The 20,242-nt window shown below is 36.0% G+C and overlaps 2 protein-coding genes across 4 annotated transcripts; one reads left to right on the forward strand and one right to left on the reverse strand.

Annotated features, from left to right (window-relative positions):
- The first annotated feature begins 212 nt into the window (after nt 1-212).
- Nucleotides 213-7,000, forward strand: LOC130809649 (cryptochrome-1-like). The gene is made up of 5 exons (XM_057675397.1): nt 213-1,116; nt 2,421-2,639; nt 2,979-3,685; nt 5,236-6,044; nt 6,666-7,000. Exons 1-5 carry the CDS (start codon nt 804-806, stop codon nt 6,667-6,669), a joined length of 2,052 nt encoding a protein of 683 aa, XP_057531380.1. The 5' UTR covers nt 213-803; the 3' UTR covers nt 6,670-7,000.
- Nucleotides 7,001-7,324: 324 nt separating this feature from the next.
- Nucleotides 7,325-20,242, reverse strand: LOC130809648 (TATA box-binding protein-associated factor RNA polymerase I subunit B). Of its 3 annotated transcripts, none has more exons than XR_009040887.1 (8): nt 20,035-20,242; nt 14,888-15,428; nt 12,771-13,580; nt 12,504-12,631; nt 10,056-10,699; nt 9,506-9,970; nt 8,827-9,029; nt 7,325-8,471 (listed from the first exon to the last, which is right to left on the reverse strand). XR_009040887.1 is itself a non-coding variant. In XM_057675396.1 (5 exons), the coding sequence occupies exons 2-5, from the start codon at nt 15,393-15,395 to the stop codon at nt 10,082-10,084; spliced, it is 2,064 nt and encodes a 687-aa protein (XP_057531379.1). In that variant the 5' UTR covers nt 15,396-15,428; nt 20,035-20,242; the 3' UTR covers nt 9,977-10,081. The 3 variants fall into 3 exon arrangements, 1 of the variants encoding a protein (XP_057531379.1); XR_009040888.1 differs by having other exon boundaries at nt 14,888-15,431; XM_057675396.1 differs by lacking the exons at nt 7,325-8,471; nt 8,827-9,029; nt 9,506-9,970 and having other exon boundaries at nt 9,977-10,699.

Consider the following 20,242-nt stretch of genomic DNA (forward strand, 5'->3'; position numbering starts at 1 on the left):
AAGGACAAACCAAGCTCAACTACATTGAAGATCTAGAACTACCAATAATACCATCTTAAAAATCACAATGACAAATGACAATAATGTGATGTGTTTTTATGTTTTGTACCTTATACTTTAATATGGTAACCAACTTGTAACTCATCTTATAATTTAATCTCATAACATCAATTTCTAAACAATTAAATTTTTTTATTTTATTGAGATAATCTTCTTTTTATATTTGCATATGAATTTTCTATCCATGTGATGTGAAAAAGATAGAGAAGAAAGAAAACAAGATTTGGTTCTTTTTGCAATTGAGATAAGAAAGAAATGGAGATAGAAAGAGAACAATATGTCAATATTATTAATTAATAAAGAATAAAAATAACATAAAAGAAATCTATTCTAATTTGTGGTTGCAAATTGTCTTCCAATTTTTCTTCCTATGCCCACCAAAATAACCTATCCATCTCTCTCTTCAACCTAGCATGAAACCCTCTCTTCCCCCCATGTGGAATGACCTGTAACCCTGAGTAATGGAGTATTGTTCTCTAGTTTTTTAAGCCCCCAAAATCATGGGTACTCAATAATTTCACTACCCAAAAGTTTTAATTGTGTAAAAGATTCAATCTTTACCAATTTTATATACTTGTAATAAACAAAAAAAAAAAAACCCCATCAAATTTAATGCCCAAAACCCATCATAAATACCAAAGATCTTGAAATTCTTTATTATAAGAACTAAAAAAGGAGATATTATGTTCATAGTGATGAAAAATTGGTAAAGTTCCATTCTTTATTTAGAAAAAGAAACAAAAATGGAAGGGGGAAGTTGTAGTATAGTATGGTTTAGAAGGGATTTAAGGGTAGAAGATAATCCTGCCCTATTAGCAGGTGTTAGGGCAGGAAGAGTATTTTGTGTATTTATATGGGCACCTGAAGAAGAAGGCCATTATTACCCTGGTAGGGTTTCAAGGTGGTGGCTTAAACATAGTTTAGCTCAACTTGATTCTTCATTAAGAAGTCTTGGTACTTGTCTTATTACTAAGAGATCTACTGATAGTATTTCTACTCTACTTGATGTTGTTAAGTCTACTGGTGCTTCTCAGCTCTTCTTCAATCATTTATATGGTAAAACTTTCTTGATTTTCACATCATTTTGAATTGATTATTATTGGTTTTATCACATGGGTTTTGTTGGAAATTGTTATTTTTAATCAAGAATTGTACTTTCTATTTTTGGTTGTCTATGTTAGAAATTGGGTATTTATTGATTTGTTTATTGGTTATGAAACATGGGTTTTTTCTTAAAATAGAAACTATTGAAGTTGAGTATGCTTTTAGTTTATCTGTAATCTATGAAGGTTTTGGTCAAGTTTATGACTTTATGTGGTGTGGTTAGGCATTAGACCTCTTATTTTAGTGACCAAATTACTTTTGTATGGATATACTGACTACTTTTTTTGCCTTGTGTTATTGGTACATCCGTATTTTTTGCTCCTTGGGGTAATTGTTTAATCTTGGTATAGTTATGACCTTAAAAGGAATTTTTTTTATGACAGGCATTACTGTCGTGAAACATCGTCTTTTAGTGAAATAACTTTGTAAAATAAACTTAAAATAAGGAGTCTATTTTACGTAATTTTATTAGCTTAGCTATTCAATTTATATATGGAGCACGTTTCACGGTGAGATCGTATGATAAACAATTTATATGATGCAAAGAAGGTAAAATTGACACACTTTTTTTGCCTTCACTTGCAAATCTTAATAACTGGATGAAGACTAGGAATATACTTCCAAAGAGCAGAGATGTCAGCTTGGGCTTAGCAATGATAAAATTGTTGCTAAAAATGTATACTGTTCGTGTTTAGTTGTTGGTATTAATTGTTGAATTACTAATAAAAATATAATATAGTTTAGCTAGAAAATTTGCTTGAGAAGGTTATATAGTCATGCTTATTTTACTCTAACTTTCTTTTTTATTCACAAAGTTCATTACATACTTAAAGCGCTCGGAACGGCGGTATTAGGTGGTAATGTGATACTGCAAAGAAAAAACATGTCATTTCATCACAATTAACGCTAAAACTCACTCCTATTACCACCAAGGGCGTGAGACGGTGCAAAACAAGGTCGCATCACCGTATCGCGACCGTATGGTAAAGATTTTAGTTTACCGTGATCGAAATTAAGGCCGCATTGACCCGCGAAATTATCCTTATTTACCGCAATACCCGTTTTGCGACCGTGAACGAAACCATATTTTTGCACTATAAGTGTATGCTTGTTTGAATGCCAATTTATTTGGCTCAAGCTACTACTACATGTTTGAAAGTGATTTATGTCTTTCCTTATACATTTAATTCAGCTTCTACTACATGTTTTACAAACGGCATTAACCTTTTCTCATTTTTTGTGTACACAATTTTCAGATCCTATGTCACTTGTTAGGGATCACCGTGCAAAGGAAATCTTAACTGCAAATGGTATAACAGTTCGCTCGTTCAATGCGGATTTGCTGTATGAACCTTGGGAAGTTGTTGACGAGCTCGGCCAACCATTTACTACCTTCACATCTTTTTGGGATAGATGCCTTAGCATGCCTTTTGATCCTGAGGCTCCACTCCTTCCACCGAAAAGAATTATCTCTGGTTAGTAGTCATCGATGAAATCATTCTTTTGCGTGAACAATGTAACATAATTCTCCATTAAATTCGCTTTATGAATTCACGTTCTTTCTATGACCTAGAAATAACCTAAAACCGACTATAATTCGCTTTCTTCGATTTGCAATTCAGGCAAGATTAGTGAATCATGTGACACTGGAGTGAACAATCTTTGCGCTCTCTCTATGACCCAAAAATAGCCTAAAACTGATCATAATTCGCTTTTCTTCAATTTGCAATTCGGGCAAGATTAGTGAATCATGTGACACTGAAGTGAACAATCTTTTTCAAGTTGACTCAACTAGTTTCATGTTCGCCTTTCAGGGGAAGTGTCGAAGTGCCCATCAGATACATTGGTATTTGAAGATGATACGGAGAGGGGAAGTAATGCGTTACTTGCTCGAGCATGGTCACCCGGCTGGAGTAGTGCTGATAAGGCTCTAACTACATTCATCAATGGAGCATTAATCGAATACTCACAGAACCGAAGAAAGGCAGATAGTGCCACAACTTCCTTCCTTTCTCCACATTTGCATTTCGGAGAGGTCAGTGTGCGAAAGGTCTTCCACTTAGTCCGTATCAAACAGGTTTCGTGGGCAAATGAAGGAAACACCGCTGGTGACGAAAGTTGCAATCTATTTCTCAAATCCATCGGTTTGAGGGAATATTCACGGTATATGAGCTTCAACCATCCATACAGTCACGAAAAGCCTTTACTCGGGCACCTCAAGTTCTTCCCTTGGGTGGTGGATGAAAGCTATTTTAAGGCATGGAGACAAGGAAGAACAGGTTATCCTTTGGTTGATGCTGGTATGAGAGAGTTATGGGCTACTGGTTGGCTACACGATAGGATTCGGGTTGTCGTTTCGAGCTTTTTTGTGAAGGTTCTTCAGCTTCCATGGAGGTGGGGCATGAAATACTTCTGGGACACACTTTTGGATGCTGATCTTGAGAGTGATGCCCTTGGTTGGCAATATATAACCGGTACACTTCCTGATGGCCGTGAGTTTGACAGGATTGATAATCCTCAGGTATTGTCCATACTCTCAATTTGGTTACTAGAATCACTTTACAAGTTTATGGAAACACACAATATAGTTTTATTCTAAGTTACTCTGTGATCTTCATGTTGCTTCACGTGCCTGTGTTCGTTCCTTGATGCTCGGACATTGGTAAGGCACTTATACACTTCATTTTAGGCGTAAAATTGATTATTTAGACGTGTCCGACACTTGGGCACGTACCAGTATCCGACATTAGTACCCGAGTCCAAGTAACATAGCTTTTATTTATTCATCTCAATTGAAATAAGGTAGAGTTGGTCGTTAGAGTTTTACTTTAACATTTCAATGGTCCTAGGATCAACCCTTTGACTCCGAAACATCTTTTTTTACATTATTTAATTTTCACTCATTCACTAAACATCAATGATCACTGACTTAATTTCTAAAAGTAATCAACTTTTTATTTCTTAATTTTCCAATCCTTCAAAATTTTACGCTTTCTATTATTAGCATCAATTCATTAGTTTTTTTCACTTGCTTTAACATTAGAGATATAATTTTTTTTTAACAGCTTAATTTAAGATATTTTTTAAAAATCAATTTTTAATGTAGTTAAGAATTGTTGGGTTTTAATTCAACTATAACACTTAAAATTAAAATTGTGTTGATTTTTTATTTTAGTTTTAGAAAATCTCTCATTTAGATTATGAAGGGCCCTAATTTAGAAATTCATGAAAAATAAACAGGGTTTTGGAATTCTTTGCACTGCCCTTGGCTAAATAAAAAATTAGCATCGTTGTGGTTTATATTCCCTCTATTTCAGAGCAAGTGTTTCATTTCACTACAAGTATCCAATTTCCATATTTAGAAAGCTATTTGCAATACATATTTGTTTGAGCTCCACAAAATTCCCCAACTTTAATTTTTCTTTTATCCACAAACTTACATTTTTAGATATTTTGGATGACTAAAGTATGAAAAAGTATTGACTCTTGCAAGTTGGAACATATTCCACCTAACATGGAAGAGGGGCTGTTAACAAGGGGGTGATCTTTATTTGGACAAAATGTAGGAATTTCACATCTAGATACTTTTTAGGGTATGCATATTTGCATATTTCCTATGACAAGCTCTCACACTGAAAATGTATACTTCCTCTAGTTTTTAATAGTTATTACATTTCTGTTTTTTACACCGGTCATTGCTCAATTTTAATTTTTAATATCTTTAATTTCATATAATAAAAAATTCTAAAATGTTAATATTAGGAAAATATACATTAAAACGAATCAAACAAGATCCTACTAGACTATATTTTACTTTATACATGGAGAAATATATGCCAAATAAGATCAATTGATAAACACAGTAATTGCTGCAGAAACCGTAACAACTATTAAAATCCACAGAAACTGTAACAACTATTGAAATCCAGAGGAATTATGTAGCAAATTTAATTAGCCGAAGGAGTAAGACTTCAAAATTGAGATTATTTTATTTTATTTTATTATTTGTGTGTGTGTGTCAATGAAGCCCTATTGGATTTCCGTAGATTGACGGTATCTGTCTCTTTTTAGTTTCAAGGCTACAAGTTCGATCCTAATGGAGAATATGTAAGGCGATGGCTTCCGGAACTTGCAAGGCTACCGACTGAATGGATCCATCACCCCTGGAATGCCCCGGAATCTGTACTACAAGCTGCAGGTATCGAGTTGGGATCAAATTACCCTCTTCCGATAGTAGAAATAGACGCTGCAAAAGTACGACTCCAAGAAGCACTCCGAAGTATGTGGGAGCAGGAAGCCGCTTACAGAGCTGCTATTGAAAATGGGACAGAAGAAGGGCTTGGTGATTCTGCCGAAGCACTCATTGAGTTTCCCCAAGATTTACGGATGGATGTTGATCGTGAGCCTGTCAGGAATAATTTTAACCAAACTGATGTGAGCCGTCATCATCAGGACCAGATGGTCCCTAGCATCACCTCGACCTTGTTTAGGGTGGAAGATTATCAAACGTCTTCTGACTTTCAGCAACATTCGGCGAGTGATGGACGAGCAGAGGTCCCAAGAAATGTTAACACAAATCAAGAGAGAGCGCCACAAAACCAAAGAGTTTTAGAGGCTCGTAGAAGAAACAACGCGATTCCACCACCACAGGTAAACCATTCGTTTGGAATGCTGAATATGGAAGAGTCTACGGCTGAATCATCGAGTACTACTAGTGGTGGTCGGAGTAGTGGGGTGGTTCCTGTTTGGTCTCCCTCGAGTTCTACATTTGCAGATCAGTATATAGGTGATGAAGCGGCAATGGGGCCTAGTTCTTCATTCTGGCAAAGGCATCCACAGTCTCACGAACGGGTGAATTGGAGACCGCTTTCTCAAACTGGGTAAGCCCTTGACTGAGAAGCCCGAGATACTACCAAGACACGTAATTGTTAGAGTATATAACATATTATGGGGCTTTAACTATCAGCTTAAACTTTTGGTTGAGTTGGTTTCTTGACATGGCATCTGAAGCCAACGTGATAAGAGGTCACGAGCTCGAATTTTAACCACCCTCCATTTAAAGGTGGAATATTTAGCGTCTATGCGCATCCACACCTCTAGCCCAATGGACTCTCGTGTAAAGGGCGTGTTTGTATACTACATATCATGGGGTCTCAACTATCAGCTTAAGCTTTTAGTTGAGTTGGTTCCTTGACAGTAATGCTAAGTTGGTAGCGTGCGTGATTCCAATGTCACAGGCACCAGTAGAAGCTTGTTCATTCAAGTGAACAGGTTAATTTTTTGCGATTAAAACTTGGCTAAAATGGTACAAACTTAACATGGTAAACGAACTTCAATTACCAGGTACAAAAATTGCTTGTCAATGTTCACTCGTACATAATTTCTAGTCGTATATTTTCTAAATTGTGTTCTTGCCTTATTGGTTTATAGGACAATTCCGAAAACATTAATGGTTAGGATTACTGATTTAATGTATATAAACTCTTATCTATTTTTGACAGTTGAGATGATTTTGGAGAGATCGCCTGGAGATCGAATACTGTAATATCCCAGTCGTATGGGAACGAGGAGTCGTTATTGTTCCGTACATCCCCTTGTATTCGCTGAAAGCAGACATTGTCCTGATGTTGCGATATTTGAAAAGGTGATCGATATTGGTGCTTGTACGATTATAGGATGTATTGTTTTTGTGCTGTGTATAATTCAAAGAGAGGAGTTATCAAAAGGATGTATGTGCCTCAAATAAATCCCAGGCTTGTCCATTTTCTTTCTGTTATATAGAATCTATATGTATATTTGCTACTTTTCTCATTTAAGGGTTCATGATTCTCTTTTAGATCTCTTGTCTTGCATTAGCGTCTGCACAAATTCTCAAATGAGGTCTTATAGTGGGATTGTCTTTATTTGGCCGATTTAATACACATTTAGTGTTTTAAAGTGATCAGTTATATCCTTAAAGTGATCCTTTCAATTTCTGACTGTTTGTCTTTTGGTGAGACGGTCTAATAGAAGAGGAGCTGTTAGTTCTGTTAATTTGATAATGGTTGTGTTTTAGCAGATAAATGTTAGCTAATTTAGTTGGTATATATTAACTCAAGGTTATAAAAGCATTTACAGCCAATTAACGATTAACTAGCATATACGTACTCCTTTCTTACTAGTCAGCTAAATGTTACCTATATAACGATAAGATTATGGTTAGATTAGATAGTACATTTTGTTACTTCAATGTCATTTCTGCTAATAGTAAGACATGCACGATTTGATAAAATCAACAAGTTTAACCCATTAATCACTCTAATTAGCAAATTAAAAGAGCCTTTGAGAGCCAAAATATCAAATCTTGATTTTGATATCATAGGCAATACCAATGTATACAACCTAATATGTCTTGGTTTACGTATAGTTTATAAGATTCTAAAAAGTATAAGAGGTTCCCAGCATTTGTAAAATGTTTAATTGCAGAAGATTCTCAAAATTTAATAACCTTCAATACTAAATTATAATACGCTCAGTTATATCGAGATAGATCAATTATTTAATATATAACTACAGGTGGCTGAGAAATAAAAAGCACACCAGGGCATAAAATTATTTGTTAGTTTTATTCTACCTCTGTTAAAAAAGCAAGTGGTAAAAACAAATAAAAGACAAAGAGTATTAATTTTGATTATGATAATGTGTGCCTTGTTAAAGATGAAACTTTTAGCAAATAAGATGCATATACAAGCACCAATAGCTTTATTGTATTTTTGTATCTGTAATTGTAGCAATACAAAGGCATAACTAAAGGCTTATAACTATGAGGTAACTTAATTATTTGAAAGAAAGAAAAGATTAAATTGTCAGTAATTTGTAATTAGTTGAAAGAAAGAAATTATTAAATTGTCAATTAGAATGTAACAGATTGCGTAAATACAATGCCTAAATGACATAATATATATACATATACTCGTTCAATCCCATTGAATTTGTTGCATATCTTCTAAAAAGCTCTCTCATAAGAAATTTAAATGTTGTAAATTCTATAGGACGAAGGGAGTACGTGCAAAGGCAATGGTAGATTGGCAGTGGCAGTTCTAACAAGCCAAATTGCAAGGATTCAAATGATCATAAAAAATGGTTTAACCAATATGTGTTCCAGTCGAATCTTCATGTCTCGAGCCGAGAGACTCGTTGGCCTCATCTTCTTTTACGGGTAAAAATGTTGCTGTCTTTCTTCCCACCCCAAACCCTGATTATAGTTTCCAATTGGCGGGATACATTGATTACGATGATGATGATGATGATGATGATGTTATACAACCCTTCAATGTACAACCGAAGAAATTTGTCAAGCATGTTTAAATACAAAAATCAAATTTCAACGACACTAAATTGAGTCCTAAGTAGATAGAGCGCATTATAGGAGCCGACACTTTCAAGACAAACTACACACAAAATATAACATTTTACTCTTATTCATCTGAATTGGAACACTAGTTGGGAATTGGATTTTAAACCAATTGATCAATGTACATAGCCACATAGGGCTCTCTTAAGTGGTAAAATGAAGGGTTAACAGTCTACACTCAACCTACAATTGAGGAGGGAGCGAGATGGGGGACAGGTGCAACGAAACTGATGATAAAGCACAGAAAAAAGTGTTGAAAAAAAGCTGACCTATAACTCAACAGAGGCCAAAAATATACTCCAGAACATGAGATATTTGCAGCATGTCTCCATGGTCAGGACCAGGTTAGCCAATCGAGTTTCTGTCAGCAGGGATGCTGGCCAGAAGTCCATGCCTACGGCCAGCTGAGTAGCTTGAATTGCAGCCATTTTTCCATGTTTTACACCTTTTGTTTGAGTTGTCTTGAGAAAATCTGGAGGAAAAAAAATTCTTGAATGAAGAACATTGAATTTTACCTTAAGTAATATATGATCCAAGTTCAGATGTTATGATCATTGAATCATATAAAGTTTACAAAGCCAGTAGGGATAGAGAGCCAACATAATGATCTCAAGCATTAAATCCATGTTTGCTAAACAATTACAAACTCAAACGATGAGTCTCCAATTCAGGGAAATAAATTTGGGTCATATTCGATGAAAGGTGAAGACCAAGCTTATGAATAGAATGCAGTGGACGGCCTAAGCTACACATTTTAAAACTATTTTTCATAAGCCAGTTTTCTGAGGCAACTTGCATCTCAATACTACAAAAGGATTAAAAAGAACTTCCAATATTTCCTGGGGCATTAATAGCCGTTAACTTTGAGAATAATAGTCAGCGGTTCAAGAAAATACATCAACAATGTCTGTAAATGCAGTAAGGATTAACAAGTTAAATTAAAATTACCTGAGAGGATGATAGAATTGATGCTGTGAAAAAGTAATCTCTCGCTATCAGAGCTAGGCATATAGATAGGTTCCTTTCCTGAGGATTTGTTTAGCGACTGGCCTAAACACAAGAAGGTTTGATCCTGGCTCAAGAGGGCTAGCGCTATCATCATCGGATAAGGCAACAGAATTCTTCCAACTTTGCTTTCAGAGGCGGACTTGTAGACTATTGAATTCAAAATCATCGCCTTTTTAAATCAACTAAACCTACTGTGTGCCTATTAGACAGGCTTTAACAGCAGGAATGAGCAAAGCGAGAGGCTGACTAAGGTCAAGGATCTATTCCATGGTGCCTTATCATTTGGCAAACTGATCCTTCCGTATCCTTTAAGTAATTTCTTGCAAGAGAATGTCTTCTGACTTTAAGAAGACCCCAGCAATATTCTATATGCATATACTCTAGATCTTCGAAAAAGGCCTTTTCCTGCAAATCACACCACAACTTACCCAGTAATTAATATAATAGAATGAGCAAACAAGGATTAGTAAACATGAACCTATTATATTACCTCCTCTTGATAAATAAACAGAGAGGTCACAGATTTAGATTTGATAAATCGACAGAATCACCACCTAAATCAATGCTGACCTCGGCAGTACCATCAGGACATTTTCTTCGCAAACTATTATCAATACTCTCTTCAGTCCAATCCAATCTTCTCTCCAAATTGAGAACGCCAACATGCATAATTCGAATATCTACTTCAGCCACTTTTGCACAAGCTCGAAGTAGGATATAATAATCAGCATGGGCAACATAATCTAAGGAACCATCACCCTTCTTCCTCTTATAGTGCATATAATCATGTCTCTTGATTTCTGTCCTTGGTGGAATGTAACAGAAACGGTTTTCTTCCATGTCCTTTTTCAGATGTCTAAGTGATATCTCTCCTAAAATTTTGGCTGATGCTTCACCATCATAAAGAGTTTCTGGACCTTTATGAGTGTGTGAAATTTGGTGATTACTATCAGTATCTGGTTCCATCTTAGAGCAGTAAGTGGGAAAATGAGATCCGATACGAGTTGATAGAGAACTGGCCATCTTCTCATCCCTATTTTTCTTATTGTCATTTAACGGGGTATTGAGTATGTCATAGTCCCTTGACCTTTTCAGAACTGATTCAGCTTTAATTTCCTCAAATATCTTAATGTCCTGAGTGGAATTGTGTTGTTATTAGAGAGCAGGAAAAACCCCATACAAAATGGAAGGGGGGCAGGGAGACTCAAAAGGGAGTACATATATGCAAAACACATGCTCAACCATGCATCATAATACAAGAGACTTGACACATTAGAGAAATTAAAATATCACTCTCTTACTAGTTTATTGATTCTAACAAATTTCAGTTAACAACATTCCATTACCCCAACACCATTAAATGGCTCTCACCTAGGATAGAGGTTAGGGGTTCAAATGTATGCAACCTTACCCTTGTTAGTGATAACAGTAACACCACCATGAGCAACTTCACATAAACAAGAAATGCATAAGCAAAAGCAAAAGATTTAGCGTTGTTCCATCAAACATAAATTACTTCATCTTTTGACTTTAAAGGACTACAGTAATGCGGAAAATCACATACAGGCTATATCCCTAATTTAATGTATAACGTGGGCAAAATCCACTTATTCTCCCTTCAACCTTGGATAAGATTAGGAGGGAAGACCATAGGATCCACTCCCAAAAAGAGAATCAAAATGGCATTTGTTAACAATCAACTTAATTTGATATATTCATCCATTTTTATTCTTACGACTACTGTTAATTGTTCAGGTGATTAAGGTATCTGTTAGATATTGGCAAACCTAATTACAAGAAATATGGTTTCATAAACTTTCCAAAATTTGAAAGATTAGGAAGGAAAAATGAATCCCCTTCATCAATAATATCAAGGTTTCTTCTACGGTCTTACTATTCATGTTGGGCTGAGCATCAAGAGCATATTGGGAATCAATTCGTAACAAAACAGTTCATTCCATTACAATATGTTCACAAAGCTCAAATAAAATAAAATAATACCAACATAAATCTTATGGGGGGAAGATGCGGATAACGAAATGGAATGTATTTATTTTAGCCCTAACCAAACCTCAGGAAAGAATCATAACAAGTGTTTCTAGCAGCTGATAGTTTCTAAGTCTGATTTACAACGGGCAACTAGAATCACTTTCACTAATTATAACCCACATTAACTTCAAATAAGTATTAAACTAGAAGTATACCTGCGCTTTCACTATCCCTCAATCTATGTCAAAACTGGCTACCTACATGATAAGTGCCTTTCAAAAACTCAATAACTAATTTGATCCAATTCAAACAAGGAAAGAACACCCAATGAATACTCCTATCCCTTCAAGTGTTAAAGCCTTAAGGAAAATTTCATGGAATCAAAATCCCAAAGCATTAGGAGGTGCACATGTCACACACTTCAGGTGCTAAGTTGTGAAAGTATATTTAATCAACAAAATTAGCATTTGATCTAACTTTGATTACTGAGCTATTGTTTCTTGAATCCAATAAAAAGTAGAAGAAATACTGATGGAATGGATTCAGATCCAATAAAAACTTTTGGTGCTCCGAGTTTCACACTCATTACATGAGTGGCAGAGCTCAATGTTTTCTGTGAAGTGAGCCACCTTGCAAGTTGCAAACTATGTTTCAGATTTCAAAAGAGTTGGATTCATTATACTAAACCAAAACAAATACAGAAAGCTTAGCCAACAAAAGTTCAACAGGATTTATTAAACATTTTAATTATTGAGATTATTTGAGTGTCAAAGATGAGCATGCAAGAAGCAGTAACAATCACTCCATCTCCATTGCAGCAACACTCAGCATAGCATTTTTTATTTAATAAAATAAAATTTGTAAACAGATACATTGCCAGTGCATAAAAGCAATTCAACACGACCAGGCTATGTTCCTGCATACCTGGAAGCAGATTCAATTATGTTACCTCTCGGTTCGTTTTAAAAAAGCTCCAAAGTTCTTCTCTCAAAGTAGACTCCCTGTACGACGGCTCTAAGCCAGCAAATAAGACATCCTCGCAGTACTGCAGATAGGTTGGTAAATCCTTGGAATATTCTGTCAAATTCCAATAGGAAAAGAAAGGACAATCAGAAAGATACAAAGAAACCTTCACAGCAAAATTAACATCTATATTTGAAAAATAGTAGATAAACAGTAAATCTTTGTTCAAGAATAGAAAATTCTCCACAATTACCAAATTTATTACTAAAGGCATCGTATCTTCTTTCAAGATTGTGCAAAAGCTCAATACTTTCAGATTCAAATTTATGAACTGACGACTTTGTTCTATGTTTTCCAGAAACATCTTCATCACCTCTCTTTGCATTGGACTTGTCAAACCTTGTTGTCTGATCATTCATAGAAGAGGAGTCAATTGGAGCAGAAACAGCTCTTTCCCATTTGCCAAAACCATTAAGGTTATAAAGAATCCTCATTGTTACAATCAGTATTGACATCACACAAACACGACTAGGAAGCTTTTCCGCTCTTGTACACAACCATAAATCAGGAGGCATGCACCACTCGTGTATGCGGCATACAAATGGAATGAGTTTATCTACTGGAAGTGATAACTGCTTCAAATAACGACAGGCTATTTTGTAAAAGTTAACGGGAGGTAGACTCAAGCCTACAGACTGAGCTATAGATGCTGCCATAGACTCTAGTTTCTCTGTAGGAAGATTTGAAGGGCTAAACAAAGAACTTGCTTGTATAGGACATATGACGGAAACATGTTGATTATACCTCTCAATTTGTTTGATGGACTCTGCAATTTTAGGGAAAACACCAAAGTAAGGAAGCTTTCCTTCAATAGCCCACTTTGCTATATCATTAGGAAGTACTGGTTCCCTAGCAATATGACAAGCCAAATACGAAATAGCTAAGGAACTTGACAGGGGAATCGCCTTTTTCAAGGATCTACACCATATCACTACCATACGTTCATTATGCAGATTTCGAGGCTCATTTTTACGAGAATTTCCTATGTGTTGTCTCCTTTCCCCTGAAATAAAAAACAATAAGGATGCACAATCAAATTACTTCTATAAAGGATAGAGATCAAAAAATACTTCTAAGTGACAACACAGAAGCTTCAAAAAATACAAATGCAGACCCCAATTTTGAAATCTAAAGATAGTGCCAGGACAAATGAATGAAGCTATCAGTGGCTCACTATTTTAGCTTCTTAATATTAATTATTCTATTAATCAAGAGTATTGATGTGACTCAATAAACAAAATTTGTAAGTTGAAATGATGGCTTGGTAGTTGCATTGTAGAGCAAGGAGTTTAGTATTACATTTTGTGTTGCGTAGGGATGTGGGTGGGAGCTTGGGAGCTGTAAGATGAAGCTTAAAGCAGCGCATGTCATGAGCAGTGAAAAAGTAGTTCGTTGGGTGCAGGTAGCTGAGCGCTAGGGCGAGCAGCTGATTAATGGAATAGAAAATGAGGCCAATATGTCACACAGCAGCCGCTTTTTAACAAATTTTAGCGCAAAACCCCATTATGTAACTTGTTATTTAAAACCATGGAGTAACAAGCAATATAAGTTGTTATTCTATTATATTAGACATTATTATCTTTTTTAAGTGTATCAGATACTAATAATAGGTCTATTATAAGCTTTATTTTAATACTTCTATATGATATACAAAACTTGAACTACTATGATAAAATGATTTTATTAAGTTAACAATTCACGTTGCCATGTCAGCAAAACAAGTTGTAACAACCCCAGGTGCAGCATCGCAATGACGCAATCGTTGCCGCAATCACGATGATAATTTGTGATTTTTTTTTCTATGAACCGAGCACCATATCACCTATGCGAGCAGTGCTTGAGCTCACCTACTTGGCTGCTAGAAGTGTTCTGCCCAGGTAGGCTGAGCTATGTTCGGGCGATCAACAGTTACCTTAACCTTCTCATTTGCTGATGCCATTTACTCGAATAAGTACCTCTTGTGCTTGGATGAGGAACTACTTTTCTTCACATGGGTTTGAATTAAAAGAAACTTAGTCCTAACAAGGAGTTATTCCTGATTCAAAACTACACTATAGCTAGCAAAGAAAGAAAATATAGCCTTCTCGTGATAACTGGAAAAAATAGCATAATTGGAAGTATATTTCTCATGTCTAACTGAATCTGTCCTTTGATCAACGGCTTGATCAGCCCAACCAAATAAACTAACACAGATGGATACTTCAAATTAAGTCAAGGTAAATTTCAGGCAAATAATCAATAAAACAAACTAACAAATCAACAAAATTGCAACTTCTAACTAATGCAAACGGAAAAGGGAAAAAAAAACACCTTTTTCAGAGTCTAACACAGTTTGATCAGCCCAACCATTATGAAAAATCTGGGCAGAAGCAACAAAGCGCGACCAAATAGAACCAGAAATCCCACAAATCAATGGAGTAACCCCGCATTTCTCAACAAGAGCTTCACACTGAAGCTGTAGCATCAACTGAACACCCAAAACATATCTCATTCGCAGAGCATTATAATACTGTTCTGCATTAAAAATCATCCCTTTTGGGGTTCTCCCAAAATCAGCAGGTTCAATGGGACCCACATGGTCGACTTGGGGTTCAACTGAAGAATATTGGTGAACACTGCGTTTGTGGGCAACGGAGTAGAGACCTCCGCCACCGCCACCATCCCCCATTCCAATAAAGTCATCATCGTTAGCCAAGTCGACGAGACCTTCGGCTTGTGAGTTGCAATTAGAGCAATAAAAGTGACCATCGTCGTCAGCATAAAGGCCTTGATGATCGCATATGGTGCACACTAATTGGCTTGCGTCGACTTCCGCCATTAGTGGTTGTTGCGTGATGGAAAAATTGATGACCTGCTGTATAAAATTCACCTATTATTGTAATCTATGGTAAAATTCACCAAACCAATCAAATTATCAACCAAATCCTGAAACGAGTAAACTCAAATTACTCGATTTAGTGCCACTAAAATCATCAATCTTCTAATTCTATCAAAATTGGACAACCTTGACTACTTGTTCCTCAACATCATAATTCATCATCATCATCATTATCATCCCAATGAGTCCCGCCCAAGGTAGGCTCTGCGGAAGGTGGAAAAGAAGACGGACCAATACCCTCATTACGAGGAGGTCGCGATCGAAGGGAGCCCCTAAATTTGAGTATCGCCAGACATATGAAGTCCATACAAAGGAAAAACCCGGGAATAGAAGGCATAAAACACATAACATACAAACACAACACCATCCAGGAAGATAAAACTAACCAAACAAACGACTAAGACATGATACTAAAAAAATTAAAATAATAATGAGACTCACTTACATGGATCCTGCATCTCTAACTAGTCCTATCCCAAGTCAAGTCCTCTAAGAGGCGCAATTCATCCAAGTCCTTCCTAATTTGTTCTTCCCACGTTTTCTTAGGTCTTCCTCGACCTCTTTTACCATCGATTGTGATGCATTCCAGTCTTCTCACCAGTGCATCGCTAGCTTTCCTTTGCACATGATCTAACCACCTCAATCTACCTTCACGCAACTTTGACCCCTAGTTTCACTCTAATAACCTCAATCCTGATTCTATCCATCCTAGTGTGGCCGCACTTCAGCATACGCATCTCCACAACTTTAATCTTCCTCTCATGCGTTTTCTTGATGGGCCAACATTCTGTCCATATAACAAGGCGGGCCTTACTGCCTCCTGATAGAATTTACCTTTTAGTTTAAGCGGAAACTTCTTATCGCATAGTGCCCCAATAGTTGCTCTCCATTTAAGCCACCCGAGTTGCACTCAATGCGTTACATCTTTATCTATCTCCTATCGCTTTGGATAATTAGTCTAAATACTTGAAATTTGGTCAAATTAGCAACCTCATTACCTCCCACAGTCACTCGTATATCTCTCACTTGTTCCTCCCCACTAAAATTGCATTTTAGGTACTCTATTTTGGTGCGGCTTATGCGCAACACTTTTCCTTTAAGAGTAACTCTACACACCTCTAATTTCGCCTTGGCTTCTTTGGATTCTGCTACGAGCACAATGTTGTCGACATAGTTATTAGAATGTTGATCCTGATCTACGATTCTACAATCTTACAATCCAAAAGGCGATTGATCCGAATCGTAGGTAGAATCTCAATATTGATTGAAACGTGCGATCCTACTTAGCTCAAGAATTTAGGTTGAAGGATAATAACATGATTTTACGATCCTACGATCCAATGATTCAATCCTACAAAGGTCTACAAGGGTAGTTTCAATCATAAACAAAAATTAAATAATCTAGAATTCACTAATGTATAAATATATATTTAAATTAATTATATCTACACCACCATAAAATTTAAGTATTTTCATGATTTTCATTCTAAAAATGATTATTAAGTTATCTATTTCAAAACATAATAGATGAAGTCAAATAAGTTTTTATTTACACCTTAATATTTTAAAAAGAACAAATATAATTGATAATCAGTTATCGAAAGCACATTTATACATATTTGTACGATCACAAGATTCTACGATTCGATTCTACCGATTTCGATCCTGCCCCCTCAACGATTATAGGTAAAATTTTGATCCTAACAACCTTAGTCGTCCGCAAATAACATGCACCAGGGTAAGGTATCTTTGATGTCCTTAGAAAGTTCATTAAGGATAAGAAAAAGCTTAGAGGTGATCAGTTGAACCCTAGGGTAGACCCACTTGGACTATAAAAGGTTATGTTGTCCCATCGTTGTCTGGATGCTAGTCATAGCTCCCTCATACATATCTTGGATTACCTTAATATACTTCAATTGAATTACTTTTGCTCTAAGGCTATTCTAGATAATGTCGCATGGGACGCTATCATAAGTTTTTTCCAAATCGATGAATACCATATTTAGATCTCTCTTTCGGTCCTTGAGAGTTATGAGTCACTCTTTCAACCTTCGTTATTCCCCTATCCTCATTTGAAAAGATGAGAGAAATAGTCTCGCCACCTTGTCTTGATGTCCTCTAGCTTCAACAAAATTTTTCTTTTTACATACTTAATGTACTTCACTGACTCGAAGTCTCGCCTTTTCCAAGCTCGGCCTTTGCGATCTTAAATAAATAGGCTTCACCCTCTTTAGTGTCTAAATTCTCATAAAAATTGTCATAAGCTAAGGTTTTTGCCTCTACTACTGCTTTCTTTGTCGCTCGTCTAATATTTCTATAGTGCTCTCTCTCTTGTTAATCTGGTCTACTTCTTTTGTGCAGTTCATAAGCTTCTTAAAACTCTTAAGCTTTTCCTTAATTTTTCACTTCGTCATTCTACCACCACATATCCTTATATGCTTTTGGCTTCACCTTCAATTCCCCATGGGTCTTATCTTGCAACCAATCTGATGGTTTGTGCCAAACTATCCCACATTTGGTTAGCATCTTTAAAATGCCTAAAAAACCCCATCGAGCTAATCCTCAGTGTGAATGTTGTGCACACTTTATCTCTTAGATTACCCCATAAAATATGTTTCCTCAAATCCTCCTCCTTTTAACTCTTTTTCGCATCCTTATAGCCATGACTAGTAGACAGTCTCCTAGAACAACCTTACAATCCATGTACATGGCACAATCCCCTCTGTGGACTAACACATAATCAACTTGGGTTGCATATCCATCGAACCGATACGTAATCAAGTGTTCGTCTTTCTTCCTAAAGTTGAAGTTTGTAGTCACCAGCTCGTGAGATAAAACAAGCGTTCACCACTCTCGTTTCTTACCCCATAGCCATATCCGTCATGCAACCTATCATAGCCACTGGCTTGGGTACCTATGTGTCCATTGAAATTTCCTCCTAAAAATAACTTTTCATCATTCAGAATGACCTCTAACAGATCATCTAGGTTATCCCAAAAATCTCGCTTCTCTTGCTCTTCCAATCCTACTTTGGGCCCATACGCACTTATGATCGTGATCACCTCTTCTCCTACTACTATTCTAATCAACATGATCATATCATTTCGCTTCTTGACTTCCACCACATATTTTTCTAGATCCTTTACAACTAAAATCCCGACTCCATTTCGCCATCCATTTGTGCCTCTTACCACAATTTATACTCCTCTATCTCATTTGGTCCCCCTCCCTTCCACCTTGTCTCCTAAATGCATGCTACATGAATATTATATTTCTTAAGTGCTTTTTCAAGCTCTATCAATTTCCCCTTAAGTGATCCAACATTGTAAATCCCTTCTCATAATTGAAACTCTTGTTTGTGGTCACAAAATGGCCCCTCCTCCTTGGACTAGACCTTAGGTTGACATGGTTTGCAAAAATCCTCTATCCTACTACTTCAAAGACCCTAAGCAAATACACTCAACCCAAAAAAGAAGAGCAACACTCCAACATTCAAAACTAACCAAAAACTAGTAAGTAGCAACACTTAAAGGCTAAACTTAAAAAGAGCTTAAAAAATAAAATAAAAATAACATTAAAAAAGATTAATTAATAATAACAAAAAAAAAATGATTTATTTCAATACCAAAAAAAATCAAAACACTTTACTTATACATTTCATCGAACACTTGGTGTGCACCAAAAGCACCGTTCAACACTAACCCAATATCTTCAAAGCAATCATACTAATTAAGGGAAATAAATCCTAATCTGCTAATTAAATAACAAATACAAACACAAACACGAACACAAATCCTAATCCGCTCAAAACAACAATGTAACTCTGTAGCAGTTATTAAGGGAAATTAATTTCTACAAAAAGCAGTATATATAAGCTATAAAATCAATCAAATTTGTACCCAAATCACTAAGATCAAGCCAACCGTTTTTTTTAAAAAAAGAGTTGACAAGATTTCTGTTACCCACCTGAAAACGTCCACAAATTCTCATAACAATAGCTCTTCAAATTAAACATATAAAGCCCCACATCAAATAGTTCTATCTATTAGAAACCCCAAAACCCAAAAACCTTTAAAATGAAAAAAAAAAAAAAAAAAAAAAAAAAAAAAAAAAAAACACTTAAGGCTCAATCCAAAATCAAACGTTTATAAAGAGTGCAAATTTTAGGGTTTGCTCCTGATCAATTCAAAGCCGCATACACAGGCCAATTACCAAACCAAGCATTTTGCAAGCATGCTACTTTTAGGGTTTGCTCCTGACAATCACCAGTTCAACTATATATACACTTCATTTTCCAGATTTTCTGCATTATATATGATTCTTCTTTGTTTCGATTCAGATTGCTTAATCAATCGTTTTCTTGGCTGGTTGTTTTCAATATCCATGATTTGTTAAAATAACTTTAATTTACCATAAAATAACAAAAAAGCCCTACATTTTTGGAGAGAACCCCAATCAAATGAACATTATAAAAGAACTCACTAGCTAAATTAACATAAAAATGCAATAGACCCAACAATTTAAGGAAAATAGAGTCAAAATTTGGCTCCAAATTAAAACAGTAATGAAATTTACAAACCTAAAGAAATTAGAGAAGAATGTCTGCCCCAGCGAGTGTCGGCAAGTTGGTGTCGCCTGAGGCAGCTGGGAGCTCCGGCGGGCGCCTAGGTGGTGACTGTTAAAGACAAGCAGACTGAAGACGGCAGTGTTGGCGGTGGACTGTGAGAAGATGTAAAGGGATCAAGGAGGAGGGAGAAAAAAATGGTGAATGGTTACAATGTTGATTT

This window comes from Amaranthus tricolor, chromosome 4 (assembly GCF_026212465.1).
Source record: "Amaranthus tricolor cultivar Red isolate AtriRed21 chromosome 4, ASM2621246v1, whole genome shotgun sequence".
Lineage (NCBI taxonomy): Eukaryota > Viridiplantae > Streptophyta > Magnoliopsida > Caryophyllales > Amaranthaceae > Amaranthus > Amaranthus tricolor.